This window comes from Urocitellus parryii, chromosome 10 (assembly GCF_045843805.1).
Source record: "Urocitellus parryii isolate mUroPar1 chromosome 10, mUroPar1.hap1, whole genome shotgun sequence".
Taxonomy (NCBI): domain Eukaryota; kingdom Metazoa; phylum Chordata; class Mammalia; order Rodentia; family Sciuridae; genus Urocitellus; species Urocitellus parryii.
The window spans coordinates 55,571,467-55,593,667 of record NC_135540.1 but is presented as its reverse complement, the minus strand read 5'-3'; the positions used below and the strand labels follow the sequence as shown (position 1 = coordinate 55,593,667).

General features: G+C 35.9%; 1 protein-coding gene across 2 annotated transcripts in view; it reads left to right on the top strand.

The window, feature by feature from the left end:
* The window catches only part of Col25a1 (collagen type XXV alpha 1 chain), a 442,307-nt gene that overhangs the window by 399,751 nt on the left and 20,355 nt on the right, over positions 1–22,201 (top strand). For both annotated transcript variants that reach the window (XM_077803433.1, XM_077803434.1), the window contains 7 exons: positions 8,348–8,371; positions 8,947–8,991; positions 12,233–12,277; positions 13,333–13,413; positions 14,336–14,398; positions 15,050–15,100; positions 17,097–17,123. In XM_077803433.1, the coding sequence (XP_077659559.1) occupies positions 8,348–8,371; positions 8,947–8,991; positions 12,233–12,277; positions 13,333–13,413; positions 14,336–14,398; positions 15,050–15,100; positions 17,097–17,123 (336 nt within the window). The remainder of the gene's footprint in view (positions 1–8,347; positions 8,372–8,946; positions 8,992–12,232; positions 12,278–13,332; positions 13,414–14,335; positions 14,399–15,049; positions 15,101–17,096; positions 17,124–22,201) is intronic.

The window sequence follows — 22,201 nt, the reverse complement described above, 5'->3', positions numbered from 1 at the left end:
TGTATCTGGCCCCAATAATCTTCACCTCATAGCAATTTGAAATCTCTCTCTCTCTCTGTCTCTCTTTTTTTTTCCTTCTACTTTCAGACATTCCTAAGCCTTATCAAGTATAAAATTTGTGTTAATTTGGTTGACTTTTACTTCTTTGCTTAAAGAGGGCGCTCTGTGGCTCTTATTTACTAAATGCATGACCTAGAACAAGTTATTTCATTTCCCTGTGCCTTGGTTTTCCCATCTATAAAATGAGTTGATATCTGCTTCATAGGGTTCCTGAACAGAGCAAATGACCTACATAGCCTATGCTTAAAACAGTGCTTAGCACCTCATAACCCCCCTGTAAGTATTTCTTACAACCGCTACCATTCAATTCTTTTCCTTCCATTAAGTCAAAAATAAACTCGATGGCTCCACCACCTTTGCTTCTTACTCCTCCTCTTCAGATTTAGACTCCTGCACTTGAGTCCCTGTCATACTGTTGCAGCTTCTCTTACAAAGATCAATGGTGACCTCCAGATAAAGCCCATCCTATTTGTCATTCTTGACTTTTCTGTGACATTTGTACCAAACCACCTTCCTTTTAAAATTCTTTTTCTTCAGACTCTACTTCCATTTTCCTTCATGGTGCTGTTCTGTGTTGGTGTGTCCAATTTCTCTGTCCACACCCCAGTTTTTGATATTCTGAAGTATCTGATCTTTTCTTAATGACTCCCTCTGTGTTCTTCACAACAGGATTCCAATTCTGTCATTTTGGGATCTGATCTTGGTGTTCTTGTAAGACCAGTTCCCTATAGGTGCACCATTGCCCATCGATTTCCACCAATGCCCATGATTGTGCTGGTTACTCTGCCCACCTACCAAATGATCCCCTTTCTTGACTAACCAGTTTCTGTTAATGACACCATGAGTCTTTGTATTCCGTGGAGTAGAAGCTTTAGAGCCATTTTTACACTAGTCTTAGTCCTTCATCCATTCTGTTTTCCATCTTCTCCATTCCCAAGGAGGTCCACATCCTGTTTACTGCCTACCTAACACCATAACAAACCCTTGACCAATACATCTTCCTGCTAGTGCCTCCTTGCCCTTCTCATCCAAACTATGTATCATTCCCAGGATGATTTTCATAAACTGCCATTATTATAATTGTTCCAATTTGCTCAGGACTCTAAATGACCCCCTATTGCATACTCTATCAAGCCTAATCTCCTCCATCTGACATTTAAGGCTCTGTAATCTGCCTTTCTTATGCAGAACTTTTTATTTCTTTACAGCACAGAGTTACCCCTGGCATGGTCATTTTTATAGTATCCATATAAATCTTCATCCCATTCTTTTTTCCCTTTCTTTCATCCATCTAAATACTATCCTAAAATCTACGTTGTCACCCACTTGAGTTCTTTCTCTTAATCCTTTTCCACATTACCAGTCAGGTTCTAACACTACCATTTAATTGTTCTCAAATCACATAATTGATTTTAATTTTCCTCTTACCAAATTGTAAGTTTCTTGATAACAGAAAACTATGCTTACATTGCGTGGGCATGTAAAGATGCTATAAAGGTTTACCTCCCTCTGCTGATTTTCATTGTTGTTTTTCACTTCCTCGTCATGGAATATTTTGCCGAGGATGTTTTGTAGTACAGGCTTTCTATTCTTTTAACTTTTGTTTATAATGGAAGGTTTTTATATCATCAAATCTAAAGCTTAATTTTGCTGGATGTGATTCTTGGTTGGCATCCATTTTCTTTCAGAGCTTGGTATATATAGTCCCAGGATCTTCTAGCTTTCAGGGTCTTGGTTGAAAAATCTGCAGATATCCTAATTGGTTTCCCTCTATATGTAATCTGATTTTTTTTCTCTTGTGGCTTTTAAAATTCTCTCCTTATTCTATATGCTAGACATTTTCATTACAATGTGCCTTGGTGTGGATCTGTTGTGATTTTGTACATCTGGTGTCCTGTAAGCCTCTTATACTATTTGGTTTTCCAATTCATTCTTTGTGTTTGGAAAATTTTCTGCTATTATTTCATTGAATAGATTGTTCATCCCTTTGGTTTGGAACTCTATGCCTTTATCCCAATAACTCTTAAATTTGGTCTTTTTATATTATCCCATATTTCTTGAATGTTCTGCTCATGGTTTCTTACCATCTTCACTGTGTGATCTACATTCTTTTTGAGATTATATATTTTGTCTTCATTGTCTGAGGTCCTGTCTTCCAAGTGGACTAATCTGTTGGTCATGTTTTCTATTGAGGTTTAGTGGTTAAATGAGTATGTGTACTTTTTATGTACAAGTTCCTTTTTTAGTTTGAAAGACAAACTAATTTTAAATATTTTTCCATTTTATACCTCTTTAAATCATTTTTTCAGCCTCACTAATGTGATCTAACTTTGGTAGATTTACACTTCTATGTGTCCTTTTTTACTACCACTATTTTTAACCAGTAAAGTATTTATTATTAATGTGTACAAAATCTGTCTTCAGCTCAGCCATTTTTTTTCTGGTTACCTCCTCCCCCTCCCTCCCTCCCTCCCTCCCCCCCCTCCTCCTAAATGCAAAGAGAAGCATGTTTCTTGGCTGGAGAAACCTTGCTGAGACAGGGTATTCAGGCCACAATGTGACTGGTTTTCTCCAATATAAGTGGCTTACACGTAAGCAGTGGCCTCAGTGTTATGGTTAAGTTTTAGAACCAGAACTGTTCCCTTTTCCTCTTAAGCCAATAACTGCTTATGGAGAGAAAGAGAATATACAAATTTCTAGTGTACCTACTATGTTTTCAAAATCTTATACATTAAAATACAGGGACACTTTTAAAACTTAATTTATCAGCAATGCTGTACATTTCTCTTAAACTAATTCCAAGGACAACATAATTCCTACCTCCACCTATAAGAAGTATCTGCCCTCATTGGGTGTGGTGGTTCACTCCTGTAATCCCAGTGGCTCGGGAGGCTGAGGCAGAAGGATTGTGATTTCAAAGCCAACCTCAGCAAAAGTGAAGTGCTAAGCAACTCAGTGAGACCCTGTCTCTAAATAAAATACAAAATAGGGCTGGGGATGTGGCTCAGTGGTTGAGTGCCCCTGAGTTCAATTCCCAGTACCCACCAAACCAAAAGGTATCTGCTCTCTTATTTTCCAACAAAATGTCCCAATGTAATTGGTCATTTTCCACAAAATTGTGGAAGAATTTTTAAAGCATTCTTTGCAAGAACAGGGTCTGGCTTTTAGCTACTCTTAGCCTAAAGTGGAAATATTTGTTTCAGTCTTCCCTCTACTACTAATGAGCAGGGTCATTTGGGGGAAATCATTGTATCTGTGCTTCATTGATCTTATCTGAAAAATGAGGATATCTTTGGAATAGATACTTTGCTAGGAGTCCAGAAATATAATATTATCTCAGGTTGTTTTTAGAAGCTCCTGAACACTTTATTGATGTACCTAAAATCACTGTCCTTTTTTAAAAATCTGATACCTGCTCTTTATTCTTTTTTATGCTCATTTTTTTTTTAATTTTCAAAAACAGTGCACTCCAGAGAAATGCAGGCTGAAACTGGACAATGTCTTCTGTTTCCCTTTGTCATGGATGTGAATATAAACTTCAGATTATTTTTTTTTTAATTTTTTGGTCTTTTTAGTTATACATGACAGTAGAATGTATTTTGATGTACTATACAAGCATGGAGTATAACTTCCCATTCTTGTGGTTGTACATGATATGGAATTACACTAGTCGTGTATTCTCATATGAACATAGGAAAGTTATGTTGGATTCATTCTACTGTCTTTCCTATTCCCAATTCCCCCCATTCCCTTCATTCTGCTTTGTCTAATCCAGTGAACTTCCATTCTTCCCTGCCCTGCTCCTAACATGAATTAGCATCCTTATACCAGAGAGAACAATCAGCCTTTGCTTTTGGGGGGATTGGCTTATTTCACTTAGCATGATAGTCTCCACTTCCATTCATTTAACTGCAAATGCCATGATTTCATTCTTCTTTATGCTAAATACTATTTCATTGTGTATATATACTACATTTTCTTTATCCATTCATCTGTTGAAGGTCACCTAGGTTGGTTCCATAGCTTAGCTATTGTGAATTGAGCTGCTATAAACATTGATGTGGCTGTGTCACTTTAGTATGCTGATTTTAAATCCTTTGGATATAAACCAAGGAGTGGGATAACTGGGTCAAATAGTGATTTCATTCCAAGTTTTCTGAGGAATATTCATACTGCTTTTCAGAGTGGTTGCACCAATTTGCAGTCCCACCAGAAATGTATGAGTGTCCTTTTTTACCCACATCCTCACCAACATTTATGGTTACATGTATTCTTGATAACTGCCATTCTGACTGGAGTGAGATGAACTCTCAGTGTAGTTTTAATTTGCATTTCTCTAACTGCTAGAGGTGTTGAACATTTTTCTATATATTTGTTGGCCAAGAGTATTTCTTCTGTGAAGTACCTATGCAGTGCCTTTGCCCATTTATTGATTGGGTTATTTGTGGGGTTTTTGTTGCTGTTGTTGTTGTTGTTGTTGTTGCAAGTTTTTTGAGTTCTTTATATATCCTGGAGATTAATGCTCTATCTGAGGCATGTGGCCAAGATTTTTCTCTGATTCTACAGGCTCTCTCTTCATGTTCTGGATTGTTTCCTTTGCTGTGGAGAAGATTTTCAGTTTTATTCTATCCCACTTATTGATTCTTGATTTTACTTCTTGCAGTTTAGGAGTCTTGTTGAGGAATTGGTTCCTATGCTGACTAATGGAGTTTGGGGCCTACTTTCTCTTCTAGTAGGCGCAGACACCTGCTTTTTGACATAAAAGGATATGTGCTGTTTCTTTTTCTTACCTCAAGTGTGACTATAAGCATATGCATTCAATATTATCATGCTAAAGTTCAAACCTTAAGATTTATTATCCTTATGAGGTTGTTAGGGCAACCATATGTTATGCTTGTAAATAGCATATAATTTTTTTTTTCCACTTCAAAACTATTTATTGGTTTTCCAAACATAGTACTCTGGTGGATTAAGAGCCCCTAATAAAATCAATTCAGCTAGACAGCTATTGGATTGAGAAGAGTTGGTAGACATTTATTCTTCTGATTTTTCTAACTAGTAATGGATGTTTATAGTTTTATAGATATAATTATTGCCTTCTACAAAAAGTTTGCCAAAAATCTCTAGGATAATTAGATAAAGAGGACTATATTACAGTTATAATAATATCATGTGAGAAATATAAAATTTTACATTGCTTCTATTGAAAAATATTCTATAAAATATCAGAATATGAAAAATTATCAAAAATAGTATAAACTTCTGTGGGTTCAGAACCCAATTTAAGAGAGACAACATTACCCAATATAGTTGAAACCCTATACATACAGTATGCCTGAGATATTTGGTGTTCTGGATTTGATGTTTATAATTCTCATGTTTATAATTCTCATTTATAGTCAAATGAAAAGCTTTCAACCCATATAACAAAGTACTTCTGTATCATTTTAACTGGAACTGAAATTGTGGAGTGAAATAAAAACCTGAGAGATTCCATTATTTTTTCTTTTGACACAAGGCTAAATCAAAAAGAGCCTATTTCTATTTTATTTTCCCCTTCTCTGCCCAGGACTACTCCAAATTTCTTTTTAGGGTATTTTACTCTGTCCCTCTTCCTAGTACTGAACCTGTTCAGTACTGTTATTATTTTGTGCATTACTCTCTCGTACCCTGTTAGAAAGACTATTAAATTGCATTGGTCTATGAAAAGAAAATTGTTATTTATATATAAACATTGATCTAAGTTCTTTATTTTTATTTAAGGTAGTTGAATTTTCACCATTTGCAATAAAACCTGTTTCCTGACTCAGGTTTTAACAAATTCTCATCACCTTCTAAAATAACCCTGTTCTTTAGTGTAAATCATGAGAGATTTTAAGTTGGCATCATTATCATTATGAGAAATGAAAAAAAATAGGGAGTTCATAGAAGTGTCTCAGGAAATAAGCCACAATGCAGCCTGCTAGGCTTCCCCCATCTGCAGTTGCTCTAAGCCTCGCCTCCCTTGTTCTTCATGTGTCTCTGAAGAAAGTCGTATCTTTCTCCACCACTGCCACAAATTCTGTTTTGTTTTGTTTTGTTTTGTTTTTACATTATTACTGGAGTTTGAGAGAGAACCCTGCTAGGTTTATGTAGCTTTAACTTAGAGGATTCAGATATAAGACATCCAAAGCAAGCAACCATCTTTATGACTTTTCTGTGGGTGTACATGCTGGTACTTCCAAAAGGTGATCAATGTAAGGTGCTTGTGAAGTTAGCTGAGTTTGCTGTGGTGTGTTCTTCTAAAGCTGGATGGAACCTTGGGCAGTTTTTAGGTCTTACAAGGAAATCATGTAAATCCCATCTGTTAGTTCAATTACCATTAATAATGTCCTTTGTTACTTGTTCATTGTAAAACATGTTGTTATCCTTAAGTTTTTTTAAAATGGACATATTAGCCTTGTGTTTATTTAGATGGAAAAGTGAATTCATACATGGCCCCATGTTGGAAAATCTGAGTTCATATTGTAAACGTGCTTCTCTTTTGTAAGTTTTTGGGACTCTGCTTTCCAGTTAAAAATATTGGAAGGCAATGATAAAGAAATTATTTCTGTTCTGTAATTTTCTAATAGCCTTGTTTAAATGACTCATCTTTATTGCTGCAGCCGGACTGCGGCACTATACAAGTGAAGAAGCTTTCTTATAAATGTAAATCCAATTCTTGTTCTAGGTAAATCCCTTAAGTATAAAGTATGTTGGCTGGGTGCTGTGGCACATGCCTGAAATCCCAGAAACTTCAGAAGATTGAGGCAGGAGGATCACAAGGTCATCCTCAACAACTTAGTGAGACCCTAAGCAATGTAGTGAGATGCTGTCTCAAAAAATTAAAGGGGCTAGCGATGAGCTCAGTGGTAGATAAAGCGCCTGTGGTTTTAATCCCCAGTACCAAAGGAGAAAAAAAAAGGAAAGAAAGAAAGTATGTGTTACCTTACATTACACAGGTATGCTGTTATTAAATTCTGGACTCTTATTTATAAGGATATATATATATACCCTACAGAAGACTGTCATATGACAGTCTTCAGAAGCTATTGAATGGCTTCACCTTGCTGGATCTCCTCCAAAATCTTTAATTTTTTTTAAATCAGTTTGTGTCCATTTTGTCTTTTGTCTTAGAATTGTTTAGTGTTTTTTCCTACTGATTTCTCTGAAGTTATAATGACCCTGATTAATTTTATCCTAGAATAAAAATTTTAACCATGTGTACACATGTATAAACATTGTTTTCTAAGGAATGATGGTACCATGTCATGAAAGACTCAAGTGATTAAAGTAAGATGTTACTTTTTTATTTTTTTTACAACAACAATAAAAACAACAGCTTGAGTCAGAGATTGGAACAGAGTAATGGAAAACAAAGAGATGGTGTTAATCTGATATCCACAAGTTTACATGTAATCAGATAGTTTCTCTATGACCAACGCCCTTAATGGAAAATGTTCTCCCCTCTCTGGTTTCATTAAAGTGGCTAATAGACCCTGCTGAACTTTTAGTACAAGATGTAAACTAGAAAATAGTTATACAAGAACATGATTCATAGATTAGGAATCATGTTTTTTGTTAAGGTGCTCTAGCACATTAAGAAATTAGATTAACTCACTATTAATTTCTTTACTTATGGCACATATAACAAAAACATTAATTCTAGCTCAGCAAATGAGCTACAGACTAAAGGACAAAAGAAATGCAATTGGATATTTCAGTTTTCCTCCTAGAGAGAACACTTTGATCAATAGCAAATTTCTAAGTTCACAACTATGCTGACAGGCCTGTAGTGTATATTACTTTACTATACATTATTTAATCAGATAAATAGAATTTTGACTCTCTTTTCATTTCTAGAGCTGAAACCCAGGCAGGGCTATGCACATTCTAGGCAAGCTCTGTACCACTGAGCTATATCCCTGGCTGGTTTTTTAGAGACAGGGTCTTGCTAATTTGCCCAGGTTGGCATCAAACTTGCAATTCTCCTGCTTCATCCTCCCCATTAGCTGGGATTACAGGCATGTGCCACCACATCCAGTTACCCATGGATTTTTTAAAAAATAAAATTATAAAGATTTTCTTTTAAAAATCATAACAATTATACTCTATTGAAAATAGGATGTGTTCTAAGAATCTTGTCAGTTCCTTATAAGACATTAGATCTATCAAAAACGTTCAAAGTTGATATTTTGTCTTCAGAAATGTATTATTGTACTTTGACACACAAAATAGATAACTATTTATCAATACATTTTCCCAACAGAGGATTACCACCTTAACTGTCACGGTAACTCCTGTCGCATGATTTCTGTGGTCTGTGTCTTTAGTGTTGATGCATGCAGGGCAAAATGGTACTCAGGGAGCAACTGTCTTATCGATACTTAATCTTATTTTTCTTTATATTAATAACCTTTACAACATTTGCTCTAGTTGAATCACTTTGTTTCATGAAAAATCATGAGAAAAACTATTCATTTTCTTAAGTCTTTGACCTTCTCAAAGCTTTGTTCTTTGGGGTGGAGGGAAAGAAGTATATCTAAAGACACAGGTAATATGAGGAGACAAATTCATCCCACCAAGATGAATGTGGGACATGGAAGCAATTTTAAAACTGTCTTACAAAACCAAAAGCATCTTGAGTATTATTTTGACCTAAAACATGTTAATATTTTAGCATATAAGTATAGTTTTAATAATTACGTTAACAAGTGAGATATTTTCCCACTTCACATAAATATTGGGAGGAAACTAATTATGATAGAAATAATGGAGGTGTGCTGTGTGCCTGTTATTTAAAGCATGAATTTTAATACATATATACATACTTGCTACTTTTTAAAACTCTGACTTTTTTTGATTTAGGGTCCCCCTGGACCTCCTGGACCTCAAGGACTACAAGGGCCAAAGGTTATTCTTTAATTGTTTGTCACATTTTAATCACATATAATGCAGAGAAATTTTTTAAAATTTTTTATTTGTTCTTTTTAGTTATACATGACAGTATAATATATTTTAAAATATATACACATGGGAGAAACCCATTTTAAATACATGCATCTTGAAAATGCAGCAATATTGTTTCAAGGAAAAAATATTGAGATCTGAACTAGAAGAAAAGGGAAAATAAGAAGGAAGATAATGTTCTTCCCTAAATTTAATGTCATTCCCAATTAAGAAAAATAGAAAATATCAACCAAGGGAAAAATATGTTCCACAGAAATTACAAAGAAATACTAAACATGGTGTTTAAAAAATATTTAAATAGAAGAGGATTGAAGGAGATCCACACCAACACTTCCAAAGATCCTTCCTTCCAATTCTTTTGTAATAAAAAGAACCAGGGAAGCTTTTGCATGATGCATTCATAAAAAACAAAGGAATCATTTTGAAGTCACGTTTTCTAACACATCCCTTTATTATATATATTCAGACATTCTGCCATTTAATTTTTTAATTTATTTGTTCTTTTTATTTGATGTTCAAAAAATCAAATAACTCTTGTTTGGTAAAAGAAGGAGAAATGCAAAATTTATCTACCTAATTTATTTGTTCTTAGTTACACATGACAGTCAAATGTATTTTGATATGCCTACATGGAGTCTAACTTCCCATTTTTGCGGTTGTACATGATGTGGAGTTACACTGGTCATGTATTCATTAAAGAACATAGGAGGGTCATGTCCAATTCATTCTACTGCCGTTCCTATCCCCATTCCTGCTCCCTTCCCTTCATTCCCCTTTGTCTAGTCCAATGAACTTTTACTCTTCCCTGCTCTTGTTGTATCAGAGAGAACATTCAGCCTTCAGTTTGGGGGGGATTCTGCCATTTAATTCTTTCCTAATGAAACATACCAATCACAAACAGTAGAAACGTGGAATGACTTGCCTATTCCTACCCTAAGTCAATTATGTTAGCTCTATCCCTCCAAACTAAAGCTTAGTCATTTGACCATGTTTGATCAATTAACACATGGCCAGGGATTCTGGCTTTTCAGAACTAAACTACATGTGCTGAAACATGACTTTCGTCATTGGATTCTTGTAGGAGATTCAAGTGGTTTCAAAATTCATCTTCTGTTTATACTTCTCAAGTCAGTTTACTGGCTAAGTCTGTCATACACATGCACACATGCATCACTTTTTGTACCTTTTTCTAGATACTTAAAAATACAAATCTAGTACATAGAAAATTTCTCTATTAAACAAATGAATATAAAGTAAAATATGACTGAGGCCCTTGCCTATGTGGGGTGTATGGAGAACATAAATCCTAGATTCAAACAGATTTCATGTGTAACATTCATGCATTTCATATATAACATTAATAAAAAGTATGGGATTTTTACATTTTCCATTTCTCCACCATATTCTAGTCCCTACAAGATATAACACAATTGTTTGCTGCAGGCAAACCATCTATATCCCTGGTGATCAAGTCTGTCTGGACCCCTACTCCTTAAGTATTTGGTGAGCAAGACTGGACACCTTAGATGGAAATCTGGTCTCTCCCCCTTACCGTCTACCCCCGCCATCATTTCCACCATCTATTATCCTCACCCCACCCACCCCACAGTAGTCTTGTAATTGAGATCTTGTGTTAACTGATGCAGTTCTTTATGCTGTCCATGATCTCACCTGGGGTAATTGAGGCAGGATGTGTCTCCAACCATAAGACAGCAAAATGTAGCCTGACTAGCACAAAAACCTTTTCTCTCTCTAGACTCAGTCTCAGACTGAGAAATGCAGATTCAGCATTTCTGAATTCACATTTCTCCTTCCTTTACCAAACAAGAATGATTTGATTTCTTGCACATCAGATAGCTCTCACAAACCATAATTGACAGTGAAGGATAAATGAGTAGTGCCTGAATTATGCTCTTCTTTTAAGCCTCTGTGTATCATATTTTAAAGGTAAAACTTAACAAAGCAATCATGATGGGACCCTGAGTGCTGACAAGTATTCAGACTCTGAATGAAACTAGGGCTTAGCCAGGTGCATCCAACCTCAGCAGACTTGTTTGTAGCAAAATAAACTTTGCTGCTACCACAAAGAGCAGGAAGTCTAAAATGAGGAAAGGGCCTTTTTTTCTGCTTTTTTATTTCATTTGTTTAGAACTGTAAAAATCATACCTTCTTTAAACATTGGAAAGCTCAAATTTCATGCTGTGACCCATGGCTCTTAAAGTTTTTACCAGGGAAGGGAGCCCCAGCCATGTCTATTTTGTCATTTATAACATCACCACACAAGCCTTTTTAGAAAACACAGCCTACAGGCAGCTCCCTTGGAAATCTGTCTGAGGCAGGGCACTCACTCTAGGAAGAGCTGTTTTTAGAATTCCTATAGAGTAGGCATCAGGAAATTTGATACAAAATAATATTGTACCTTTCAAGGAATTGTTTTATCTGTACCTTCCAAAAGTGAAAGGTGAATAAACCTGTTGTTTGAATCATCTCTAGCATATTGTTTAAATTTTTTTCTAATGGAACATCTTCAGTTTGAAAATAACACATCAAAATCTGTTTTGTTTCGAGTTTGTCAAAAGTTCTAATAAATCATATGAACAGTAAATTTTACTTCATTCCTAGCATAGTATAGGAAATTGAAATGATCAAAAGCAATTTTATGTGGATTAAGATATTATCTGATTTATTATGTCATCCTCCATTGTGGCTTTTCTGGACACAGCATACTCACAGACTTTATGAATTTACTCAAACTGTTCCAGTTAAAATGTTGCTATAAATTCATGAGGCTTGGCATTCTAATTTTAGTTTAACTGTTATGTTTTATTTTTTATGAAACTGGAAAAAAAGATAAGCCAACTAGATTTTTTTATGGAGAAAAAATTAACTGAGGCACATAGGTGTTGCTATAGGATATGCTCAGTCATCAAATTATCAGTCATCTTTTACCATTTTTTTCAAACTGGCATCTTACATGGCAAAAAAAACCTGACTCTTAGCTACATATACAACATTTTGAAGGAAGATCATTAGTTCACTTAACTGAAATATATAACAGAGTATTCTTGGGTTATGATGAATTTGGTAAAAGTCAAATTGTACTTTTCAACTAGCATCATTTTTTATTTAGTGTAGCATATTGCCAATGATAATGGAGGCAAGCTGTTACTTTTTATCTTAACAGGGAGAACAAGGATCTCCAGGAATCCCAGGAGCTGATGGAGAGCAGGTAATTTTCAAAGACATATACCATTTCTAAAAGCATCATTATTGATCACTACTTTTATTATAGATTTGAAGCCAAACATCAAGTTGTCTTCTGCCACCAAGTTTGGTAGGGTTGGCCTGTTGCTCTTCTCTGTCACTAGATTCCTAAAATCAAAGTCTGACTAACCAATAAGATCCAGATCCATTCAGATCCCCACTCATTCACCCAGTCTGAGATTTTGAACTAGGGAGTACAAAATAGGCAGCTAGCAAAGAAATATGTTTCAGTCCCTAGGAAGACAAACAGGTTTATGCAACTCAGGGGTCCCTTACCATAATTATTGTGATCTTCACTGAAGAATGGGCTATCTGGTCATATTTAGGATGAAAATGATCAACAATAGAAATTAGTTTCAGCATTTCAGTGTTACACAAATCAGATTTGCTAACCTTCAAAATACACATTTATCTATTTCCTCACTATAAAAGGAAAATAAAAATAACATCCTGGCTCACCATATAGAAATGCCATGAGGATAAAATTAGAACACTAAAACAGTTGAAGTATTTTTAAGCATTGATTGATTGAACACTAATGTACAGTAAATGATTTACCTGTCTGTAGGCTGGGCCATTTGAAAACTCAGGATGACTAGAACAGTTAAGAGGGAGGGGAACATCGAAGGTAGAGGTGGGAGAAGTATCTTTGGGCCTTGTAATAATATTAGATCTCAATTCTGTGAGAATTAAAGTCATTAAGTTGTTTTCAAGCCTGCTCAGGTAGAATTGCTGCCAATTAAATACATGAAATCAGGAGAAATCATGTCAAAACCTAAGTTCATGCTTTTCATATTTAATTGGCTAGTAGAACTCAATCCCTTCCACTAGTGGGTAAATAGTATTGATTCAGTGTAGACAGACAGTTGCTGTAAGAAATAGCCCTGCCTAAGAATGAAAATCAGAATCATCCCAGCATAGGACCTACCTAGTGACAAAATTGATCAGATTTCTGTTTTCCCTAGAATGTAACTATCAGGGGTCAGAAGGCTCCTCACATGCAAACCCTCTCATTTTTAGGGACTCAAAGGCTCAAAGGGAGACATGGGGGACCCAGGTATGCCAGGTGAAAAAGGAGGAATTGGACTTCCTGGATTACCGGTAATTTTTTACTTTTTCTTATGAAATGTTCTAAGTTAAGCAATTAAAAAAGAATTATGTTATTAATACTCCAACTGGGAAACTAAAATTTTTAAAGCTTGTAGCTAGATGAATTATGAAGTAAATTTTACCTTCAAGTTCTTCCTAAATTATATTCACTAGAAGATAGTAAAATAAGTGTAATTGGTCACTTTAGTATGCATAAGATGGTAGTAACCGATTATAAAATAGATAATGAAAAACAAGCCAAAAAATATGGAACAATTAAAGAAAAAATTACTTGGTAAATCGTTCTTCTTGTTTGATATTTTGTAATGGGTGCATTTATAGTTTCCCTCATAATTTTTATTGAGAATTTGGAGGGGGGAGAATATAGAAATTATAAGAAAAATGTATGTTTGATTTTGGGGGATTTATGTGTTTTTGCATTACTGGGGATTGAACCCAGGGTTTGTTCCATGCTAGGCAAGTGCCATGTCACTGAGCTACATTCCCAGTCCACAAGAAAAAAAATGTAATAAACTTCACTGCCCTATGTGTTTTTTTAGGTAAGGAAGTATACAAATGTCCATGAAAACTAAGTTAAAAGGCTCTTTGCAATTTAAAATGAGCACCATCATAAAAGATGCATTTATAACCCAACAGTTGTAAACTTACTGTGTAAGTTTCACTAATCAAGCCCAGTCTAGATTTTTAATTCATTTATATTTTACATACCACCCACAGACCTAGGAATCTTATAGTAAGTTTGCTTGCTGCTTTAAGCTAAACTACAAGGAGATAAATTTACTTTTTTTATATACAATGTGCATAATATCATAAAATTTCAAGAGAATAATGGATTTGGGGAGAAAAATTCAGTTTTCTCTCACACTTTGGAAATAACGTCACCTGCTGAACTCTGCTTGTTGGTTATTTGCAGGGTGCCAATGGAGTGAAGGGAGAAAAGGGAGACTCCGGATTGCCAGGTCCCCAGGGTCCTTCTGTAAGTTCATGGACCTTGAACTTCCACTGTTCCTGAAAAACAGACACAAGATGATTATTTACCTAGTTCAACATGTTCCAGATGGCTTATCAATAGCAGAAAAGACTGTGAACCACTTTGTCAAAAACTGTAAAAGAAATGCCTGTCAACCTTGTACAGTGAGAGACCGTGTGTCTCAGGAGTCTAAGTTAGAAGCAGTTTTTTCAGAGGACTGTCCTATTCTGTGGAGAAAAATCAATGACTTCCCCACAGTATGCGTGGGTAGAACTTTGTGAAAATAGAGCTTAACATTCTTCTTCTCTTCTCCAGAACCCTGTTAGTGCTTAGTGAAATCTTTGAGAGCTTAATGATGATGATGACATTATAGAATTTCTGTTGTTGTTCTTGTTTTTATGATATTTTGTAATCAGTTGCTCCCTTTCTTGTGCTTTTGATTTATTCTGGCTTTTGTAGAACAACACTATTTTTTGAAGTTATTTTATTCTCACAAAGGAATTTCTAAACCTAGAGAATCAAACTCATCGCTTCTTGGAATATCCTTCTTCCTCTGCCAATATTAATGGCCTTAGCAGAGCCCCAGCATGAGATTTGAACTAAACTGCCTTATCTAAATGAAGTAACTAAATCCATGTTTATTTTTTGGACACACAGATCATAGGCCCACCAGGCCCTCCAGGTCCTCATGGCCCACCTGGCCCCATGGTAAGTTTCCCTTCTCTCCAAAATGTAATGGTTTATTTATGAGCATGCTACTAGAGAAAACATGAGCACATCTCTCTGAACAGCCAGCCTGTATTTTGTATGACTCTCTGTGGGACGGACAGAAAATTCCAGGTGCTTTGAGATATGGTGACTTTACTGTGTTGTCTTTAACTCCCCCAAGCACATGTGTTAGGAAGAAAGTAGCTTTATGATAGGAAAGTTGAAGACAGACAGACCAACCTGGCAAGCATTACTCCAGCCTTATGGCATAGACATGCAAGAAGATAAATTTACTTTTTTTATACAATGTGCATCATATCTTTTTTTGCCACTGCTTTCATCTGTTTGGAGCTGCTGAAGAATGTTTCTAACCAAGATTGAGCCTTGACACCCTTTGCTGAAATGTTCAATAAGAATATGTATAAAATAGTACAATAATAATGGAAGTACAATAATGATAATCATCCAGAGATGACATAGATTGCTGGATTTTTTTCCCTCTTTCATGTTCATGGTGCTTGTGATGATTCATAGGTCCAGTGTCTATGGTAGTGTCCTTCAGTGACCAACAGATGCAAGTGGTCCTGATCTCAGAACTAAAGAAGGCAGCCATTAAACAAGTGTGATTCTCTAAGTGCCAGACTAATGACAGTTGCGTTAAGGCTAGAGTGTGGAAGGCAGAGTGTTTCAAATGCTTTTGACAGGGGCAGGGTGAGGTACACTCATCTCTAAAGTGTGTCAGTAAACCAGAAAACTTCAATAATACAGATTAATTTGTGGCCCTTCTTCTTATATTGCTCTCTAAGAGAACATCTTTGGAATGATCCAAGACATGGAAGGTAGCTCAGTCATCCATTTCTTATTCATTTCTATTTTGTAAGAGAAAGCTACAATTGACCTTGTTTTCTTAAAATGAATTTATTAAGAATTGAGCAAATAGCATAATTTTTGGCTTTTTTACTCTCCCTCAAGTTTTAAGCTACAAGGTTAAATTAGAATATGCTACTTCCTGTTCATATGATAAAATCAATTGGCTTAAAGGAATTTTAACCTATTATTAAAATGAGATAAGAATACCTGATAAAGTGACAGTCATTTCCTGAAAACTTAACTAAAGGACAAATATTATTCTAATGTAGACATGTGTAACAAATATCTAGGCATTGCTTGATCAAAAATGTTTTCTGGTGTTTTATGATTTCACTGATGTATTTTTAAATGTTCCTTTCCACAAATAATTTATTTAAGTTACTTGAAAAGCTTAAAGCAATCCCACAGTAAGCTTCCATTAATTTGATAATTAGCCTTTATATTTAGATTGCCATTTTAGAAAAAAGCATGTATTTTGTGGACAATCTATGCATGCATTATGACTTCCTTCCATTAGTAAAGAATTGTTAGGGCTTTCAAGAATTCCTCCTTGTAAAAATAAATACAATATAAATAAAAATGCTCCTGATTTTTAAATTGTTGCTGCTACAGGGCCTCATACCCAGCTTGCTTCACCTCACTTCCTGTCTCCTTTAGATTCTTTAACACCTGAGTCTGTAGGAGTTAATGAGCACTGGTACTTAAAAGCAGACCTTTGACAAAGAGAATCCCACACTTTAAGTCCTACCTCTATAGACTTATGAAGTATCTCAAATATTCTACCTGACTAAAAAAATGGAAATTTGAGAAAGAGAAATAATGTTGAGTTTAAAATAGTTTATTTTTCTCTAATTTTTTTCTTCCATGTAACTCCAGCACATTTCTCCCTCCCTCTCATAGATATTTAGCAGATAGGGTTGCTATTAATGCATTTCCTATTACAGAGCAAAACAACAAGTGGAAGGACCTTTTGGTAGGTAACAAATAACAACCACAGACCTACCTCTCACAATAGCTCCAACAAGAAAATTCTGGTTTTATAACTCTTGCTTCTTGATAAAATATTCACTTCTGTTGGGAAACAGTGAATCAATTCTTCATTAAAAGCCATGTTTTCCATTTATAGGGACCCCATGGACTTCCGGGACCAAAGGTAATCCAACACATTCCTTACTTGATTTCTGTTTTCTTTATTAGCCATGGGGGGAGCATGACGGAAGCATGTCTGTCCTGTCTTATTTATTTGTCAAGTAATTTTGATAATCCTTAAGCCTTTAAGCATTCAGATATTAATACAAAATGACTTATAACAAATTTAAGTGATATCACCTACAGTTAAATTATTCCTCATTTTATTTTTTCCTTGTTGCTAAGTAAAAGTTTCCTAAATTACTAATCGTTATATATTCGAATCAACCCCTTAGCAGACATCCAATGAGATTCTTAGACTGCTCCAGGTGCTTTTTTCACCCCCTTCCTGGTGTCTCTAGCTGTAGGTTTGGTTGCTATTAATTGAAATGTCTTGCTTGCCATCACACAGGACTGCATCTTAATGCTTTGACTACCCAACATCTTAGTTCTGTGCTCTCCCAGAGGCCAGAATGGTGTAGAATGGATTGGGGGTGCACTGGCAGGTGCACACCACATCACTCATCACTCACCTGCCTTCTGTGTACTTTGTGTTAAAAGAGATCTGTCCTTGTCAGAATCAGTGCCGCTTCCATTGTGAAGATGTTATCTTCACATAGACAGAGAGGACATCACAGAGGATGAAAATGAGCCCTGAAAGGGAAGCTCCTCCTTCCAGAGGGCATATGTGATGAGAACTTCTGTTCTAATCTCAGTTCTGCCACTGACACCTTGAGGAAATTACTGACTCTGTCTGATTTTTAATTTATTCAACCAGATAAACTTATCTCCTAGAGTTGTTGTGATGCACTAATGAGGCTAATTATAAGACACTTAGCAAATATCTGGTGCAGTTGTTGATAAACACCTGATACATGGTATTTATTGTTACCTTGTAATTTGGTACTTTCTTCCAAACAGAAAAAAAAATCTATAGCTTGTCCTCAAGGTTGCTAAAGAGAAAGTGGGTAACTCCTGAAATTTTCTCATAGTGAGTCATTGCATTTAAAAGGTGGTGGAGATACATAAATGACATGTTGATGCTGGGCATCAGAAAGTCCAGAGACAGCCCATTCTCTCCTCGGTAAGCTGGCCTCTCTCATCCAATAGCCTCTCTCATCCAATACCAGTAGGTATTAGTCAAACTTAGGACACCTTGATTTTCCTTTTCAGGTCAGGCAGGTGACACTGAAGAAGGGAAGGGGTTCACACCTCTTTCTTGTTAGAATGCCTTGCCTTCTGCTGAGGCCAGTGTCAGAGCCTCAGATGTATGCAATTGAGTCTGGGGTGAAAGTACTTTTTTAGGGTCAGAAGGAGAGAGCCCATCTACTAGCTTGTGATCTTTGTAGTTAACTTCTCTGGGTCTTTTTTCTATCCTAGACCAAATCCATGATTCCCAGTCTTAGCTTCTACTTGGAATTGAAGGTGCCACCAAAGATCAGCCTAATGATAATGACCAACAGAAAAGCCATCAAGACTGTTTCTAGTTCCCAGAGTGATTCAGATATGCCAGCACCATTGAATGCCTAAGATCCTTTTAATATCTAAAATCCAATCGGTTTTTTCCTCCCATGATTTTATTTGTTATTTAAGTCAGATTTCAGATCTTTATAAATTTGAAAAGATCTCATAGATGACCAGTACTAGTTCCTTGATTTTTATTGCTGATAAACTACAGGTCCAGAAAGTTTAGGTGATGCTAGTTAATGACAGATATAGGACTGGAATTGGGTCCAGACATGAAATTTTGTCTCTTTCAACTGGATTTGACCGTTTCTAAACTGACCTTCTCAATCATTGTCTGCTCCTGTCAATGCATGATATTCCACCGAGGAATTCCATAGCCTCCTAGGGCTACCCTGCCTGTCCTTCATCTAAAGACCACTCGCTAATAGGGCACATACCTGCAGAGCCATAAGTTTAAACCAATTGACTAAAATTGGCTAGCAAGCCTTGGCCTTAGTATCACACTGACTATGACTGTGGCATTCCCAGGATCAGACCTTACCAAACATAGCACATTTGAATTTCCTTTAGAGGCTGCACTGCAAACTCCTATCATCAAAATCCTGAAAATCCACCTTGTCACGCCAAGGCATCCATGACTCTGTGACCCCTTTGAAAGTTCAAATATCTAGCTAGCATGATTCCACAGAACATCCTGGTGAGACGTTCACTTGGGAGGCTTATGAGAGAGACCCATTCTCTGCTCCTGTGGCCTGGGTAGGGCTCTGGACCACTTTATATTTGACAACCACCACACTGGTTTTCATTGTCAGGCAAATTGGGTAAACACTGCCTAAGTCCCTTCTGCTAATGGGACCATAGCCCCTCCCACAGCCTGAAATCATCTTTCTTTCACAAGACTTCCTTGAAAACTTAGTATCTATATTTAAAAGTTGAAAAGTGTTCCAGTCAGATCTTTGTGTCCATCTCTAACATGTGATTATTGATGGAAAATAGGTATGCTAGATTTTAAATAAATTGTCAGGAGAATTTATCACTTAGCATGGCTTTTATAATGTCAGCCTGAGTTAAAATCATTGGGCAGATTCTAACATTGGGCAGATGGATGGTGAGTAGAACTACATTCACGTTCTTTGATCTTCATATTCTCCTCTGGGACTGGCAATTTGTTGTAGAGTATTGATTAATCTGTGTAGGAACCGACTTGGCAATGTCAGTAAAAGGAGAACTTGCTGAATGGCATTACTTCAAACATCAGCTGCTACATTTTTAGCTCATTCTCCTGGGCAAAATGCTTAAAGGCTTAAAATATCTGTCTATAACACTGTCCCGCAAATTCCAGTTTTCCATTTCAGCAGAGTGGGTTTTTCCTACTGGGCCTGCTTAAGCATCCTCCACTCTGTCTTTGATTTGCTTGATTAGAACAATGTAGTGTTCACATTGATTTCCTTGGGATGGAACTCAAAAATTCAGGGACTCAGTCATACAGCTTTTGACAGGAAGAAGCACAGTTTCTCAGGAGTTTTGCTTTCTAGAACATTATTTGTTGATTTCAGTGTATCTTTAAATTAATCTTTGAACCGATGCAAGACAAATCAAGCCTGACTCTGCTGTTACATAAAACTGGAATCTGCAACTGTTTCAGAGACTGGCTCTCTTCTGTCACATTTTAAACACCCATAATAGCAACCGAAATTAGCATTTGCTTTTGCATTTAGGGTGAACCAGGGTTAAATGGTGTTAAAGGATTGAAGGGTGAACCAGGTCAAAAGGGTGACAGAGGACCCCTTGGTCTTCCAGTAAGTAAAGAAAACTTTCCATTTCAGTGCAAATCTGAGATTTTTCTTTCTACCCTAAACAACAACTCTGGTTGACTTACGATTGAGATTTCTGGAATTAGAAAACATTATGTCAGAGCAGAGCTCAGCCTAGTTCTGTTTTCTCCAGTGTTTCCTCTTGTGTTAGAGGAAGACCCCAAACAATGCTGTGGATGTTGTGTCATTCTTCAATTACATACATGCCAACCTTCCTCTTTCAGGGCTGACAGTTCTTCCCCCATCCTCCTCCTCCAAAAATGTTATGCTCATCATTCCACTAGTTCTCCCCAATGCTTTTATAATTGAGTGCAATATAAGATTTGCTATCAACTGTTTTTTCCTCCTTGGGTATCAAAAAACTGTAGCCCTCCTGGTGGCAGGTATGCAATTGGCCATTGTTGATGGTGAGAGGTCAGTGCTATGGCTCCTTGCATATCAATCACATCGTGTTCTACATGTTGTATGTTGTTTGTTTTGGAAATTCCCCGTTATGAGGGTCTTTATAGCAATGGTGGACAGTATGGGAGAAATAGCTTACAAGTGCTTAAAGATTTTTATTTTTAATGAAAAAGGGATTTTTCTCTTCATGCGCATTATGCCCCAACAGATTTTTCAAAAATCTATTATTGAATATGAGGCTTTAGTTTTAAGCTTTTAGCATGCTGTCTGTTCAGCCAATGCCAAATCAGTAAAGAACATTGTAGAATACATTAGTGAGATATGACAAAATCAGTGATCGTAGTTTATCCTTGTATTTGAGATATTGAGGTTGGGATTAATGACCACTTATTTTTCCCATGGACCCTGTGCTTTAAGCACTGGGTCCACTTGAGAGCCAGGGTTTTATAGATAAGGCACAGGAGATTTTGTGTATGTATTCATTTATTGATTAAATGATAAAACCCTATATTAGAAATAGGTTAAGTTACACCAATTAGATCAATTAGATCCGTGAACCATAGGCATAAAACCTCTAACATATGTAAGTCATTAATTCAGCATTCTAGGTAGATATCTCACACGTAAAATTATCATTTGGCCATTTATTTTGAAATGTTATAATAAAGCATCAAAGGGTAATAGAAACAAACTATTAACCTGATTTTTTTAGTTTTCTCCAGTTTCAAAATTTAGAGCTGTTGATAATTTTTATGCAATATCTAGCCAAAATCTCTGTGTCTGCTACCATTAAAGAATAGCAATACACTTTTTTTTTACTGTAATCATTAATTATACTATGGTTCATAATAGAATCACCCGGAAGGAATTTTGAATTAAAAATTCTAAAAATACCCCAAAAGTATGTTGTTTAGCTTCATTGGTGGGATTTTCAGCTGAATAGATTCTTTTTATCTGAAACACAAAATTGGGAAGTAGTTCTGAGACCTTGACATAGCATGGTCCTCCTAAATACTCTTGATCTTTAAGTACTATAAATAAATATTTGGGCATTGAAGCCTCATCAAATAAGTAATTGTACTTATTCTTTAAACAAACATTGGAAATGTCACTTTTATTATCCTTCACTGTTTTTATGTAGCCTAGAGTTCAAGGTAAAGGATAGCATTCATTGCCTGGGAACAGATTTAGATCTTTAAGACATTTTTTTTAATTCAGGCTTTGATGAAAGATTATTTGAAATGAATTGAGGAGCAATTTAGTTTGGGAATTATTTTTTGTCCTGGTCTCAAAGATTCCCCCACCACACCCTGCTCTTGAGTTGTTGTTTTTTGTTTTTTTGGTTTTTTTTTTCCTGTTCTTAGAAGTCCCTCTAGTGGTCACTAACATGAACAGTAGGAACAACTTGGAATACAATAAC